Source organism: Hippopotamus amphibius, chromosome 3, assembly GCF_030028045.1.
Source record: "Hippopotamus amphibius kiboko isolate mHipAmp2 chromosome 3, mHipAmp2.hap2, whole genome shotgun sequence".
In the NCBI taxonomy this organism is placed as follows: domain Eukaryota; kingdom Metazoa; phylum Chordata; class Mammalia; order Artiodactyla; family Hippopotamidae; genus Hippopotamus; species Hippopotamus amphibius.
Window position 1 is genome coordinate 144,369,156 of NC_080188.1, and position 14,917 is coordinate 144,384,072.

At 41.7% G+C, this 14,917-nt stretch overlaps 1 protein-coding gene across 9 annotated transcripts in view; it reads right to left on the reverse strand.

Annotated features, from left to right (window-relative positions):
• ENAH (ENAH actin regulator) overlaps positions 1-5,715 on the reverse strand; it is a 146,871-nt gene extending 141,156 nt beyond the window's left edge. For 2 of the 9 annotated variants that reach the window (XM_057726212.1, XM_057726209.1), the window contains exon 1: positions 5,200-5,275. In XM_057726212.1, coding sequence (XP_057582195.1) covers positions 5,200-5,246 — 47 coding nt within the window. In that variant the 5' untranslated portion in view covers positions 5,247-5,275. Of the gene's footprint in view, positions 1-5,199; positions 5,276-5,590 lie in introns of those variants that run through there. The other 7 variants (XM_057726214.1, XM_057726213.1, XM_057726216.1 and 4 more) reach the window with 4 other exon arrangements.
• Between the last annotated feature and the right edge of the window lie 9,202 nt (positions 5,716-14,917).

A 14,917-nucleotide genomic window follows, 5' to 3' on the forward strand; every position in this document is an offset into this window, starting at 1 on the left:
AGGGCTTTTAAGAAAGAGGTAATTAAGGTAAAATGAGTTCATAAGGCTGGGGCCCAAATCCAATAGGATCAGTAACCTTATAAGAGGCAGAGATCTCTGTCTCTCTCTCTCGCTCTCTGCATGTGAGGACATAGCAAGAAGATGTCCAAGAAGATGGCAGTCTATGAGCAGGTAAAGAGAGCCTTACCAGAACTTAGCCATACTGGCACCCTGATCTCAAGAACTTCCAGCCACCAGAACTTTGAGAAAATAAACTTCTGTGGGATTTTGTTACGGCACCCTGAGCTGACTAATACATCTTCCTTTATGAATATCACAAACTAGCTAATTATTGGTGTTTTAAGCACTAATAAGAGTCAAAACAAAGCAGTCATTAAGTAGAGTAGAAATAAGCTAAACCAATAGACATGCATAAGCTTGTTGCTCAAAAACATCTGCAAGTCCCATGATCACAGAGCCTAAAAAACAGAATCATGGCCATTCTGTTAATTCAGAATTTAATGAGAAAGTCAGGGAAACCTGGTATCCCCCAAAAGGGCTTCGGAGTTAAGACAAACCTGAGTCTGACTCTTTTTGGCCACTTCTGCAGTTTGTGTTTGAGTGAGAAACAAACTCTATACCTGTTCCCGTGGTCAGGATGCTTCTTTTCGTTTGTTCATGTGAATTAAATAACTTTATTAACATTTACTATACATGCTCTAATACCCAGTATGGCTTCTAGAACATTACAAGTGCTCCAAAAATGGTGGTCATTATTGATAGTGAATAGATTCTGGAAAATGAGAGCCCCAAATCAAGCATTTATATGAGCACCCACTATTTGCCAAATATTTTGCTGGTACCATGAATATAAAAATACTGTCCTACCCTCAAAAGGAGCTTACAATGAAGAGGGACAGATAGATCCTGATCATATAAAACAACGAATAAATGCAATGGCAAAAAAAAAAACAAAATAAAAGCAATGGCAAAAAAAAAGAAAGAAAGACAATCATGCAAAGTAAGTACATAGGAACACACAGGAATAGCTGGGAGGTGGATAAATCAAGGACTACTTCCCAGAAAGGCCTGAGAAGGAAATTCCCTTCCTGATTTCTATTCCAGAAAACTTCATAAGAAAATTTCATAAGCCCTTACTTGGGGACGCATTCACTGAGGTACAGCCTCAGCTCAGATTCTCTCTTTTAACTTTTACTTCCACTCAGTTTCATCCATCAATTTCAAAGAAGGGGGAGAAGGGGACTTCAGGTGCAGGAAGACTTTAAGTATCCTTTTCCTCCCCAACAACTGCATAAAAATTGAAATCACATTTATCCAAATCCTTCTTACACTTATGATAAAGACTGGGTGTTTTACAAGTTATACAATCACCCTAGATTTAAGCTGTATTAAGGATAAGTAACCAAATCTGTCAGTCCAGTATGTAATTTCTTCTATCCCGACCAAATGGACCTTCCAGTTATTTTGCTTATTCCAACTGGGCTAACAAGGTATCCAAAACCTTGACTACTGTAAAAACTGGTAAATTTTCTTCATTAATCCACATTCTTATTCAAGATGTATTCACTTAAAACCTACAAGGCAAAACAATGCCAAATACAATGCACTGACATTCCAAAAAATACAAATTTGGCTCCTGCCCCTAAAATGAACCTCTGTGAGAAAGTCACACACCCAAAAGCTACAAGTATAAAAGATCCATGGGAACAGAGAGACTACTATTTGTATCCTTTCATGGGTCTCTCACTTGAACTTTGAGACAATAATCCTTGAAATAATAGAATTATCTCCATTTTTATCAGTTTTCTCCATTAACAAGTCAGTATACAAATCCTGGATCTTCTGAGTTTTGAATGTGCCACACTCTAAAATGTACATTAAATTTATCATAGCTATAAATGAAAATAACAAAATCACAAGAACTACTTCAAAAACTAAATAACACACACAGGAAGGAAACTTTGGTTTCCTCACCTATAAAATAAGGCTGGACTAGATCACAGATGATTAGATAAGGAGCATTCCAGGAAACACTACTGCCACTCTCTGGGACCCTCATCCCAATCAACATTACTCATCACAGCACTTTCTCGCCAAACCCAGAAATGCAACAATGTCCTTATCAACATGGCAGCCACTACCAATTGGGAGTAGATAAGCAAAATATAACCTGCTTACCATCCTTGAAGTAGATGAGGTAAAGCAAACTACCCAAAAGATTTACATAACTAGTCTAGTACAGAACTAAGCCCTGAAACAAGAGGAGTAATATAATCATACAATGCTTACAAGTACACAATACACGCTATCTTCTATTTTCATTTGATCCTTAATACCCAGTAAAGAACTGTCTCTATTTTTACATATTTTAAAATATAGATCAGTGAAATAATATGATCAGTTCAAGGTCATCCAGCTAATAAGTGGCTTAGATGAATCCTCACAACTCCACACTTTTTCCATGAGAAAGTCACAGAATAGTGAGTGGAAGCCTGGACCATTTAATATGGACCTAAGAATGTCAATGCAAAATCTTCTGAGCTCTGCTTAGCCACTAGGCTACATCCAACTATATTTTAGATCAGACAAGCTCTTCTGTCAAAAAAAAAAAAAAAAAAACCTTGAGTAACTAACCAACTAAAATGTAATCATTTAAAAGGTACACACTATATTAATATTATATATACATACACTTACCTCAATCACAAATCATCTTATACTTTTGAAACATTACATAAGTGAAAAATAAGAATGGAATCAAAAAGTTGGATGTTACTCTAAACGTACCAGTTTTTTGGGTCTCAACCCTTTCAGTGTCTTGTATAAGAAATACACTTTCTCATTTTTTTAATTCCCATCTGTAAGCAAAGCATTTACAAGTAATTCTATATACAGCTTTTTACAAGTGTAGAATGCCGTTAAGACTGTTTCAGGAATGTATTACTCTGTTCCCTTCTGTACAGGAATTATTAATTACACCACAGTGAGCATGATATTCCTGATATTAAAATCATATAAGAGATCTTATCACAAACGCCTAAACCGCAACATATTTATCATATCCTCTTCAGAATTCTGACCCACTTAAGTGGAAATTCCTACCTATGCACTCCTATTCCTGGATGGCCTTTAAAACATCAGAACTACTCCTTAATTAACTAAGAGAGACTCAATAGTACAACATTTATGTACTACCATACTTGAAAGCATCATTGAGACTATATCAAATATGAATATAACCTGAAGAGCCCTTTCTTAAGCATCAAAATATCCCAGAGCTTTTTGCAAGCAGCACAAGAACCATTTACTTCCATACCACACCATCTTGCTTTTACAGGTATATAAGGAAATGTGTATTCATGAGTTGCACAAACTACCTACCAAATAATCCAATGCCTTCCAAAGTGAAAAGCTGATCCTCCCTTCTGCTCTTAAATTATTCACAATTAGCCTACAAAGAAATACTGTAGACTACTTGAACAAACTTTTCAGACCTGTGTACTGTGATCTATATTTATGCTACTGGAAAACATCGGTGTGACTCCTCCCTCTCTACATATAGTATAGAACAGAGCAGGAAAACAGCTTGAAAATTACAAATTACTTTTTATTAGAAAAGAAATGTTTAAGTGAAGACGTTATTTACCTCTGACGGATTGACAACTATATATGATAGTGATCAAACTTCACTGAACACTTTTAACTTTTTTTTTTACTCACAACCTCTGAATCTGACAACTTTATTTTAAAATATCCCACTTTCATTGTTTTACATTTCTCAATGTTGAGAAAAATTTACCCAAAGTTTGGAAAATTTTGATAAATTCTGGTCTGCCAGACTCCTATAAGCATTAAATCTTTAAAGTAGAAATCAACAATATATTGTATTACAAGATACTAACATTACAGATATTTTATTATAGTTCCTGAGTTTTCAAGGACATCAGTAACTTAATAAAAAACCGCGCTCAAACCCATGGCTCCAGTTTTTCAAGCCATATTTTACAAAGATGATGTTTTTTTGGTTTGCATGCCATAATTACATTTTGCACTGATTCATTATACTTGAAAATAACTTGCATGTGAAAGCACTAAGGAAAAGGGGTCACTTACAGAAACAGCATTAAAAACAATTTTTAAAGCCTTCAAATAAAGGTCTATAACTTGGAATCAGAGAAAAACATAATTAAAATTCACAGTAAACTGAAATGAAAACACAGCTGTGTCACAAAATATATATACACACACACACACATATATAAACAAAATGGGAAAGTAGTGTTCAACCTTGACAGGAAAAAGTTTAAAATGGAAACTACTTAAATTGAGAAAGAATTCCAATGACATGACATTTTCTTGCCAAAGTACAGGAATGTGTAGATTATATCATTCAAATCTCATTGTATTATATTATAAAGGTCTTGGCAACGGTTAGCCATTAATCTTTTAACACAAAGGAGATTCAAATCCAAATGAACTGTAAGACTATCTCTTCCAGACGACAGAAATGGAGTAATTTACTTTATCCACAACTGTTTAACCTAAAAAGAAGGCCTTAAGGGTGATAACGCAGAACGGATCAGCCTTTAGTCTACCAAGTCCCATTTCTTACGAAGTCTTGCACCAATCCGAAAAGAGAAGCTTATGGACACAAAACAGGCTTAGGAAAGGCTGAAAAAAATCTCCAATGAATGACACACCACATCATGGTTTATTCTCTTACACAATTGGAGAAACAAAAACGAAAAATATCACACCATATGTTTCATCGTATCAATTAAAAAATATTTTACGACGGTACACTGAATTCTTTGGGGCTGAAAAAATAATTTAGCTTCTGTTTTATTGATTACAGGGGAAAAGGAAAAAGCAGCTGCTGCAATGCAACACAGGCTGCTACAGAGGAAGGAGAGAAAAGGGTTTTCCAAACAAATCCCTCCCCCGCCCCAGTTTGCACACCCCAAACAACTCAATCCTAGTCTTTCACTGGGTCCCGCACAAACACAAACCTAATAAATTCTTTCCCTTCCCCCACCATCGTGAAATTTCACCTTTCAGAGCTCTTTCACCTACCGCTACCAGAGCACTTTATTCCCCGCAGAAATTCCAGATCTTTCAAACTTTCCTCCCTTTTTCAATTAAACATGAGAGTTTTGTAATAAAAGTGCACGAAATTCTTTCACATAGACGGAAAAATACCTGTTTCCCAGCAACATGCACGCTTCGATTCTCGAACCCCTCCCCATCTCCCAGGTTTGGTTTGCAAAGGCTGGGGGGGGGGGGGGGGGAGGCAGCCAGAAGCAAATTGAATTTAGGAAGGGAAATCCTGGGCGAAAGAAAAGCATCTGAGGAAAAACGGGAGAACGTCGAAAAGAGGACCCTCTCCCCCCCGCCCCCCCGATAAGAGGGGTTGGGGAGGATTACAAGAAAGAAAGAGAAACGAGAAGGGACAAAGGGGGAGCGGGGAGAAAGAGACCGGAGACCGGGGAGACGCGCCGGGCCGGGAGAGGGAAGGCGGGGTCCGGGGAGAGCGGGGTCGCGGCTCCCGCGGCACAATGGCCCGCCGGCCCCCGCCCCGCGCGCCCCTCACCTCATGGTGCCGGCCGCGCCGAGGCTTCCCCAGCAGCCGGGAGATGCGGGCGGCGTCGAGCAGAAAGGGGTCTCTCCTCCAGGGGCGGGGAAGCAGCTCGCGGCCGGGAGACAAGTGTCCAGCTCCTCCTTCGGGCGGCCGCGGGGCTACACCATCTCCTCGCACAAAGCCGAGACGCCGGCCGGGAGTGAGAAAGAAGAGGGCGAAAGAAGAGCTGGGGAGGGGGCGGAGAGGCCGAGGCGCCGAGTGGGTCCCGCGGCCGCCGCAGCCCTCCACCTCCTCCTCCGCCTCCGCCTCCGCCTACTCCTCCCCCGGGAGCTTCCGCGGCCGCCCTCGGAGGGGTGCCCGCCCGGGCCGCGCGCCCGCCGCCGCTCCACAGGCCCGAGCCCGCCGCGCCCGCCGCCGAGGCCGTGTGCAACCGGCAGCTGCGGCAGCCGCGGGAGAAGAGTCGGAATCGCCGCGAGGAGCCCGGGAGGAGGCGGGGCGCGCGGCGGAGGAACACGCAGGCGCCGCCCTCCTCCCCTCCTTCCCCCGGGGGCGAGGGGGCGGTGCGGGGGGAGGGGAGGCGGGGGGCCCGGCGGCTCCCCAACTCCACGCCCCGCGCCGCCGGCCTGGGCCCACGCTGGACTGCGGAGAGCGGGGAGGGGCGGGAGCGGGCCCGGCGACGGCGGGTTAGCAGAGGCTCTTTGTTGCTTTCCCACCCCGCCCCTCCAGCCCCCTGGGATCGGGGCTGCCCACCCCCCGCCCGCAGGCGGCGGGGGTTCCTCGCCCGGGATTGTCCTTGGCCGTCGCCCCCTCTGGTCGCCTCCCTCTCCCCTGAGACTGGGGAAGCTCCCGGGCCTCCCTGCGCCGGGGTGCGGAGACTGGGGCGCCGGGACCTCCGGGCGCGGGACCTGCGGGCACCGGTGTGTGGAGCGGGGAGGTGGCGACTGGGATGCGTGACTGGGCACCGGGCCGGGCCGGGGGACTCCGAATCTGCCCGGCCGGGTGCCCTCGCGTGGGGCTTGTCCTCGGCTCGCCCTGTTGCTATCTCAAGACCGGGACCTGCCAGTCGCTGGGCATCCCGGCCAGCCCCGCCGCCCGCCCCCGCCGCGCGCCGCCCCCGGCGACTCCTCCGGGGTGGGGGGAGGGGTGGCGTGTAAATGTAAAATATGGTCATCGTTGTTCGCCTCGCTCCTTTTCGTCCCGAGGAATCCCAGAGTGCAGTACCGATTTAACGAGCTGATATGCACACACCATGTATGGGGATGACTTCATCCCCGAAAGAACGCAGCCAGCTCGCGGGGAAACGCAGTCGCCGGGAGACGCGCGCGGCATCGTGTGCAGCAGCAGGAGTGGAAGAAGAGAAACACAGCCCGTGACACCGCTTTCTATCGTCATTAGCAAAAAGGGAATTCCGGCCCGGGGGCGGGGCGGGGGGGGTGGTCGGGGAGGGATGTGAACTAATGATAGTTTTAAATTTTCTGTCTTTCGTTTGCTCTTGAAGTCACTACCTTTAAAAGGTAAACGTAAAATGCTGGCGAAGCAAACTCAAAGTCAGTGGTTTGGGGGGTGGGGGAGAGTCCATCCCGAAAGCCAGGATTTCTAGTTGTGGGAGTTTTTAGGTATCCAAAAGCAAATCCAAAAATCAAGTGAAAATTTAAACTGGACAAATTGCAGAACTCTAGTAGTCCCAAGGAGGAGTGTGTATTTTTTAGAATGACGAGGATGGAAAAGGTCTGTTGCTCCTGGGTTCGTATGACTGGAGGATCTAATCCAAAATGGAGGCCCTTCCGTGACTCCCGGGATCTATTCAGAAGTTTTGCTGTTTTATTTTAAGATGGAGGTACATTTCAAATTATAGTTTTGATAGTTGAGATCATTTACACTTCCAAAAGAAAAGTGAACAAGTTATAGTCATATTTGGTGAATGCCTGACTTGTCTATAATAAAACTGTGTGGCCCAGTTTTAACTATAAAAAGCTTCCCAATTTCAGACTCAGTACCAAGTTATTTTCTTTTTGGAACCTGCAGCCTCAAACCAACAGCCCTATATACTCAGTGACCTGGAGCTATGGCACAGGACAATGGTGGCCTCAGGTACTAAAAAGGCACAGTGCCTCTGCTTAAACGTGGTGTACTTGAACACTAATTTCCACCCACATCTAATTACAGCTTACCATCACAGAGAGTATTTTATTCAAGGATCTCCAAGCACTGGAGAGAAAACAGCCTTACCAGTCAAATGTCCTCGCTGTCATGTTACAAGTAGATACAGGGAAATATAGAACCCAGGAACTGGACGAGTTTGTGCAGTAGGCACAGTTAAAAACCATTGTCTTATCATAAGTACTCGCTGTCGTTTATGTAATTAAAACACATGCACCTCAAATATTATTCTCCAAATTAACCAAAGAACATTTGCTGTGGAGGCTTTTTTTCTTGGAAAAGTAATAAGACATAATGAACTATCTTGGAAAAGTATTAATAAGACATATTCGACCACAAAGAATTCACACCAATTTGCCTTTGTCCATTCATAGCAATACAGTAAATCCAGCAGAGCTTATGTTTCAGGGAAAACTCTTACAAAGGGCCAAAAGGGGTGGAGATGTTGCTGTAATGACTCAAACTATCTCCTGCCAGAGACAAGAGGCAAGGATAAAAATGCCTTACAGATGACTCCATAACCTACTTCTCATCTGTGAAAGTTAATCCATCCTGCGCTAAATAAGTGATATATCACATCATCTTTATCCTTACAGCAAATGTTCCAATGGTATGGGCACCAAATTAAGCAATCCAAGTGGAAAATGCTGTTCTTATTTTCTGTGTTTATTAAAAATGCACCAGCCAAGATTTTGGCTGCCTACAACCATTTCCATCCTTTTGGATGGCAGCCTGCCAGCTCACAAGTTGGTCATACCATTGCCTTTGGATTTAGATATTGCAATGGGTGGCCTGACCTCCAAAGGTCATTCAGTGGAAGGGCAATTTGTTGGCTGTGACAAAATGTTTTTGCTTCTTGTTCATATTTGGTTTAACAATAAAAGAGGGCAAAAGGAAAACTTGAGCTCAGAAATCACCGACTAATTCTGGTCACAAAGGAAACTTTGTGGAATGTGTCACCATATAGAATAAAAGAATTTTAGAGATGTAAGGAATCTTAAGTCCAGCCCACTCATTTTTCAAAAAAGGAAAGTGAGGCTCAGAGAGGTTAAGTACATTGCCCACAGTCACGCAGTCTCTTTTTGGTAGAACTGGAACTTAAACCCAGGATTTCTGATTATTGGTCCTTAGCTCCTTCCACCACATCATACTGCCTTCCTATGGCATAAGTGAGTTAGACAGTAAAAATTAAAGGTGATTCTCTTCTCAGAAATCCTGCTTTAAGTTAGCCAAGATTGTGGCTTGGCTGAACGATGAAAATCACTTGAATTTTTTTCACAAGGGCCGCCCAGCCTGAAGCCCAATACCTGGCCCTCAGGTAGGCACTGGATGTTTGGAAGTAAATGAATGAATAAATGAATGAGTGAGTGAATGAATGACTCCTCTAATCGAAGATGAAGAGGAAACTCTTCATCAAAAGAAATACAGTCTCTTCTTAACACTGAGTATATGGACCTCAACTTTGGCTCACAGAGCAGTACCGCAGCTTAACATCACAATGGGAGGCCTGCTGCAAGCCCTAGGTATGCACAGCGATCCCAGGTTGTTCTACGCCTCTATTAGCAGCGTGCGCCCAGACGTAAGATGAAACGAAACATGCTTCTGTTGAAGATGGGTTTGCGGCAGGAGTGTTGTCAGTCTGGCTCTGAGGGTTCTCTCAGAACAGGCCTTGTTTAAATTCGTCTGATAGCATCAGTGTAGGCTTGTCCTCCATTTATGGGCATGAGGAGGATGCATGACTAATGCAGCTCAGCAGTCAGGAAATCATTGCTAAGGATTGTAGGCACGGTCTCCTCCATCACCCAAAAAAGGGTTCTCCCCTGAAAATCAGGAGTTCCTTACAGATGCGTGAGGATGAGAAGGTAGTTTGGACTGAATGTGATTGTATGCTTTCTACTTATATGTAGCAGTATTGAGTTGGGTTTTTGTTGGGGTTTTTTTTTGTGGGTGGCAATTAGTGTAACTTTTGTTTCCCCAAGGATGAGAAAAAATAATGTAGAGCATGATATTCCAGTAGGATTCAAGATACTTTTATTACTCATCTTTGAGTTTTAGCTGTCCATGTACAATCTCGGTTCTAAACTATTATCAGGAGACATAAACATTAGAGGAAACTATTTGCCTCTCTGCCATTTGCATTTTTCTTCTATTTGTCATTTTTCTCCCTTCCAAATTAGGATTTATTAAGCTAATTTCATTTCCTCTTCCCCAGAGTGTCTTTCTTTTCTTAGTGCCACAGTGTTTAAACTTGGCAGAAGATTCCTAAAGCCTGAACAATATTGGAGCAACAATTGATAGAGGCCATATTCTATAAAAGGCAAGGCATTATTTCCACAAAATCCAGCCATGGTTGCCATTTAAAGAACATAGCAGGTGGGCTCCATTTCTAGATAACAATCAAATCATGGTGCTTTAAGAATTGAATTGAAAAGAAGCATTGCCATAACCCAATTCTAAACTCTTATCTCTTATTTTATAAAATCTAGCTGATAGCTTGGCAAGAAAAATGAGTGGTTGCTCTTTTTCCTGCATTGAATTGACTTACTTGTCCCATTGACTTAATCAAATTTGAGAATACCAGTCAGTTATCCTAGGGACATTATAATCTGGTGACAACTGACCTTGGAGTATTTCCTCAAAAGAGATAAGGAGAAAAGTTAATAAAGAAGAGATTATTTTCTGGCTAATCACAGTAGAGAAGAAAGATATTACCACTAGGATGTATCCTGAAAGAGCTGTCTAAAGTCACACTGCCCAATACCACATCTTTTATAGCTTTTATCCCACCTTTCTGGTAAGTTTCAAAGCTCATTAAAAATTCCAATTATCTTTCTTTTTGAAACTGTTGCTCAGCCTGGTAACCTGGCCAAATTCTAGTCTGAGAAATTATCTTCAAGTCTTTATTTTCTTGGGTTTAACGTCAATTCAATCTCTAGTCAAATTTTCCTGAAGTCAAAAGAAAAGCAGCAATTATCAGAAAAAAATTTTCTGTTGCTAATCGTAGTACTTTCATTTGACCTCCAAACATTCTGTTACTGTTAACTCATTTATCATTGCTACCAACTTACAGGGAAATAAAATGGTGATATTGTACTCATTTTGTATATGAAGAAGTTGAGTCCTTTGACCAAAGTAGCCAGTAGCTAAATATTCTAGTGGTAAAAGAATTAAATTGCAAATCAAAAATTAATGCAATTAAGGGCCAAATTTACTCTCATTCCCCTCTCCTTTCTGTGCTAATACCTGCTTTAGATGGAAGCCAACATAGATAGGCTTTACAATTGAGGGAAGAAGAGTTCTTTGAGACACAGAAACGTAAGAGATGAACGTAGCTAAGTGATTGGCTAGCCGATAGTGATGTTTGCTAACCTGCTAGGCACTTACATACATTAATTCAGTCTATCTTCGCAGCATTCCTAGAAGCTGGGTACCATTATGGTCATCCTTGCCATACATATAGCTCATGAAGTTCACGTTCAGGAAGGTTAAGAGACTAATCCAAAGCCACACAGCTAGGAAAGAGAAAGCCAGAAAGGCCAGTTCCACAAGCCACACTCAAGCTCTGCACCAGATGGCCTCTATTTCACTTTACTTCTCTGATTAAAAAAAAGAAAAAAAAGGTTCAAGTTCCACTTAGGAAATGGAACTAGCATAGTTAAAAACAAAGCAAAACAGAAGTTATTTAACTCCTGATTCTGCTACAGCGATAGCCCATCTAGTAAATCATGACATTTGGATTACCCAGACTATAAATAACCCCTCCCTTAGGCAGAGATTTGTATCCCAAGTGCCTAGGCTCGTACCTTGTACAATGCAGGGGCTCAATAAATAAGTTAAATGAGTCTTCACATTAGGGAACTCCAGTTAATTTTTTTCCAGAATAATAATGCTACTGAGAAGTGACCATTGGTAATTCACTCATTCACCACTTCTTCCCTTAGATATTTCAGCCATATAACTAGCAGAGATTAATAGCGCTTATAGAAGTAGAGTTTCCTTAAATCAATTCGGTGAACCAAAAACTCATATAGAAATGCTTGGAGTATATCCGCTAACATTTTTTGTTGAATACAGGGCAATAAACGATATGAAGCCAAGCCCAAGTACATTTTTAAAGGTGTTTAGAGATGTGTCTACATACTCTTTATTAATATTCTAGTATCAGAGAGACTAGATAGGCAATACCAAACCCCCTAGGTGACCCTGTGCTATCTTTAGCTGTGATTGTTTGCAAAGCAATTGGCCATAAAAGTCTTAGTCTAGGATGAGACTTAATAAAGTCTTTGAAAAGGAATCATCTATTTTTTCATTCATCTTCTTGTGAAAGATTTTTTAGGACTTAAGTACTCATTGAAAATTTATCACCAATATGTATGGTTACAATATTTTAGGGTAAGGTCTTGAATAGAACTCTGCTATCTTAGCTTCCTGTTCAGGCTCTCTTGTCTAACTCAGGTGGCATTTTATATCTGTCAAGCATCTCATAATTAATTTTTCTGTAAATAGCTCCTGTTTTATGTGTTTTTTTGTAATGTTGCCTTCACTGAGCATCTCATTGTACTTGATTTTATTCAGTGTCTCTCACTTGCAAATATTTCCCTTCAAAAGTTCACAGTCTGGTCTTTTCCTTCTTATTTTTCACTTTATTTTCTCTCCTCTTACTAATGAGATGGTGATGTTGATTTCCTTTTTTGAGTTATTTATATCCTCAGGCCTCTGTTTAATATCAGATCTGGTTTGGCATTCCTTTCCTACTGAATGATGCCCAAATTAAGTTAAGAAGAAAGCTGGCCTGTGATTCTTCACATTCATCTGGTATCCCAAACATTGCACAGTCCGTTTAATTTTGAAAGTTGATGTAACTAGCTACGTTCATAGTTTATATCAGGTTTGACTCAATGAGTGCTTTCGAGAATAACTCTGTCCTAAAACTGGTTGGGGTGACACAAGTAGGGAAGGAAGAATTAAAGCAGTCTAGGTGGTGAGCAAATATGCATAAAAGTTATTGACATGCAGCAATTTGCTATCTTGGTGAACTCCTACTTATCTGACATCAATCCATAGAATATAAGGCATTTAACCCTCTCCTAATGATGGGGCTTCTAGTGAGAGGACACTAAGTGGAGTATACTAACAAGGGGCCCTGAAGCTACATCTACCATATGTAACTACTCCCACCATCACCATCAACTTATCAAAGAACTGTATTTAAAATAGATAATTGACAAGGACTTACCGTATAGCACACGGAACTCTGCTCAATACTCTGTAATAACCTACATGGGAAAAGAATTTGACAAAGAATAGATACATGTATATGTAAAACTGAATCACTTTGCTGTACACCTGAAATGAATACAACATTGTTAATTATACTCCAATATAAAATAAAAATTCTTTTAAAAATCTATCAAAGAAAAGGAGCTTTTCTCCTTTGACCTTCTATTCAGGTATTTTTGTTAGATTTTTGGGGGCAATTGACAGAAATCCAATTCAAAGTAGCTTAAGAAAAAAAAGAAAGAAAAATGTGTCAGTATATTTCAAGTATGATCTACAGGCTAGTTAGATTCAGGGGCTCAAACAATGTCACCATCTTCATCTCATAGTTCTGCTTATCTTTGTCTTTGTGTTCTGACCTATTGTGTTTTGACCTATTCTCACTTACTACACTGCGTACAATTTCACATTCTACCAGCACTGTGATCCCGAAGCTGGACAGTCCATCCAACCAGCAGGGACTCTGATTGTCCAGCTTGAGCCACATCACCATCCGGAGCCACTATAGCCAAGGTGAAGAGTTTCTGTAATTAGCCAGGACCAAGTTGTAGGCCCTGTGGTCAGATGTTTTACAAATTGGTCGTAATAAATATTCTCTCAGTATCCATGCCTTGGGTTGGACTCTCCCATACCTACTCTGAGCTTGGTCATGTGACTTGTTTTGTCCAGGTCAACGATAGCAAATGTGACACAAGCAGAGACTTGTAAAGGCTGCCTGTCCTTGCTTGCTGCTCTTTGGAAACCAAAAATGAGATGGCCATATGAAGAAGCCTGGGCTAGTTCATCCACATGGATGAAAGGGAGTTGTTCAAGTTAAGGTCCTGGACCAACAGCCTGTCAACCTGCAGATTGTGAATGAAAGTTCTAGACCATCCAGCCCCAGATGAGCTGATCTGGACCAAAATAACTGCCCAATCAACCCACAAAATCATGAGAAATAATCGTTATTGTTTTAAAGTTGCTAAAGTTACGGGATAGTTTGTTACATAGCAAAATTAACTGATACGCCTTTTTCTTCTTCAAGAAGTTCCCACATTCTTTGAGTAGAGCAATGGCTACTGCACTGAGAGGGAAATGTGTGACTGAAGCTCTTGCTCTAGTTGAAGGATGTTCACTTTTTCCCAGGTTCTCTTATCAAGGGATGCTCTGAAGACTTCTCAGAGTCTATGTGCCTTCATTGGTAGGTTGGTTGGTAAACTTGAAGTTCTTCCTCCAGAAGAAGGCAGAACCTCAAGACAGGGAAGAATGTGCAGGATGATAAAAAGGCAGGACCTCTCAGGACACCAAATCACAAGCAGCTAAGACAGGAGCTCTTGAGTTCATGAGCAAGAACTATAACTTATAAACCAGACGATCTAGATTCTTGTTTCCCTCTCTACTTATTTTTCTTTTGTTATCCACAAATCTTTAGCAAAATCTTGTTTGAATGATCCAAACTGCTCTCAGTTGGTCCACAAGGTATTAAAAGAAAAGTATTTGTCCATGTTCAAGTTTCTGTGGGGGAGAGCACCCCCCTCAGGCCATCAGGTTGGTGGCAGAGGTAAATATGAGGAAGAAACTTCACTCTAATCCACCAAACTCTTAGGAATCAGCTCCTACTCAGTTACCCTTGGCGAAGTTCCCAGTGAGGGACCATTGTGAGTTGGGATGAAACCCATGTTTCTCTGCAATTTGAAAAAGACACTGAGGTCATTCTTCAGAAGTGTTCAAGAAGGCCATTTCTCTCAAAGGAGGGAGGAAGGCAGGAAGAAGATATTCCTGGAGGTCTCAGAGCAATATTTTAGATCTTGGCCTGCAGACCTACTAGGCAGAGGTCCAGTGAAATGACTGCAGTGAAGCTAGAGTATATGAGAGATCCGAGAAGGCTCTAAGAAGGAACTTAGAGCTCAAGACACTTAGGTC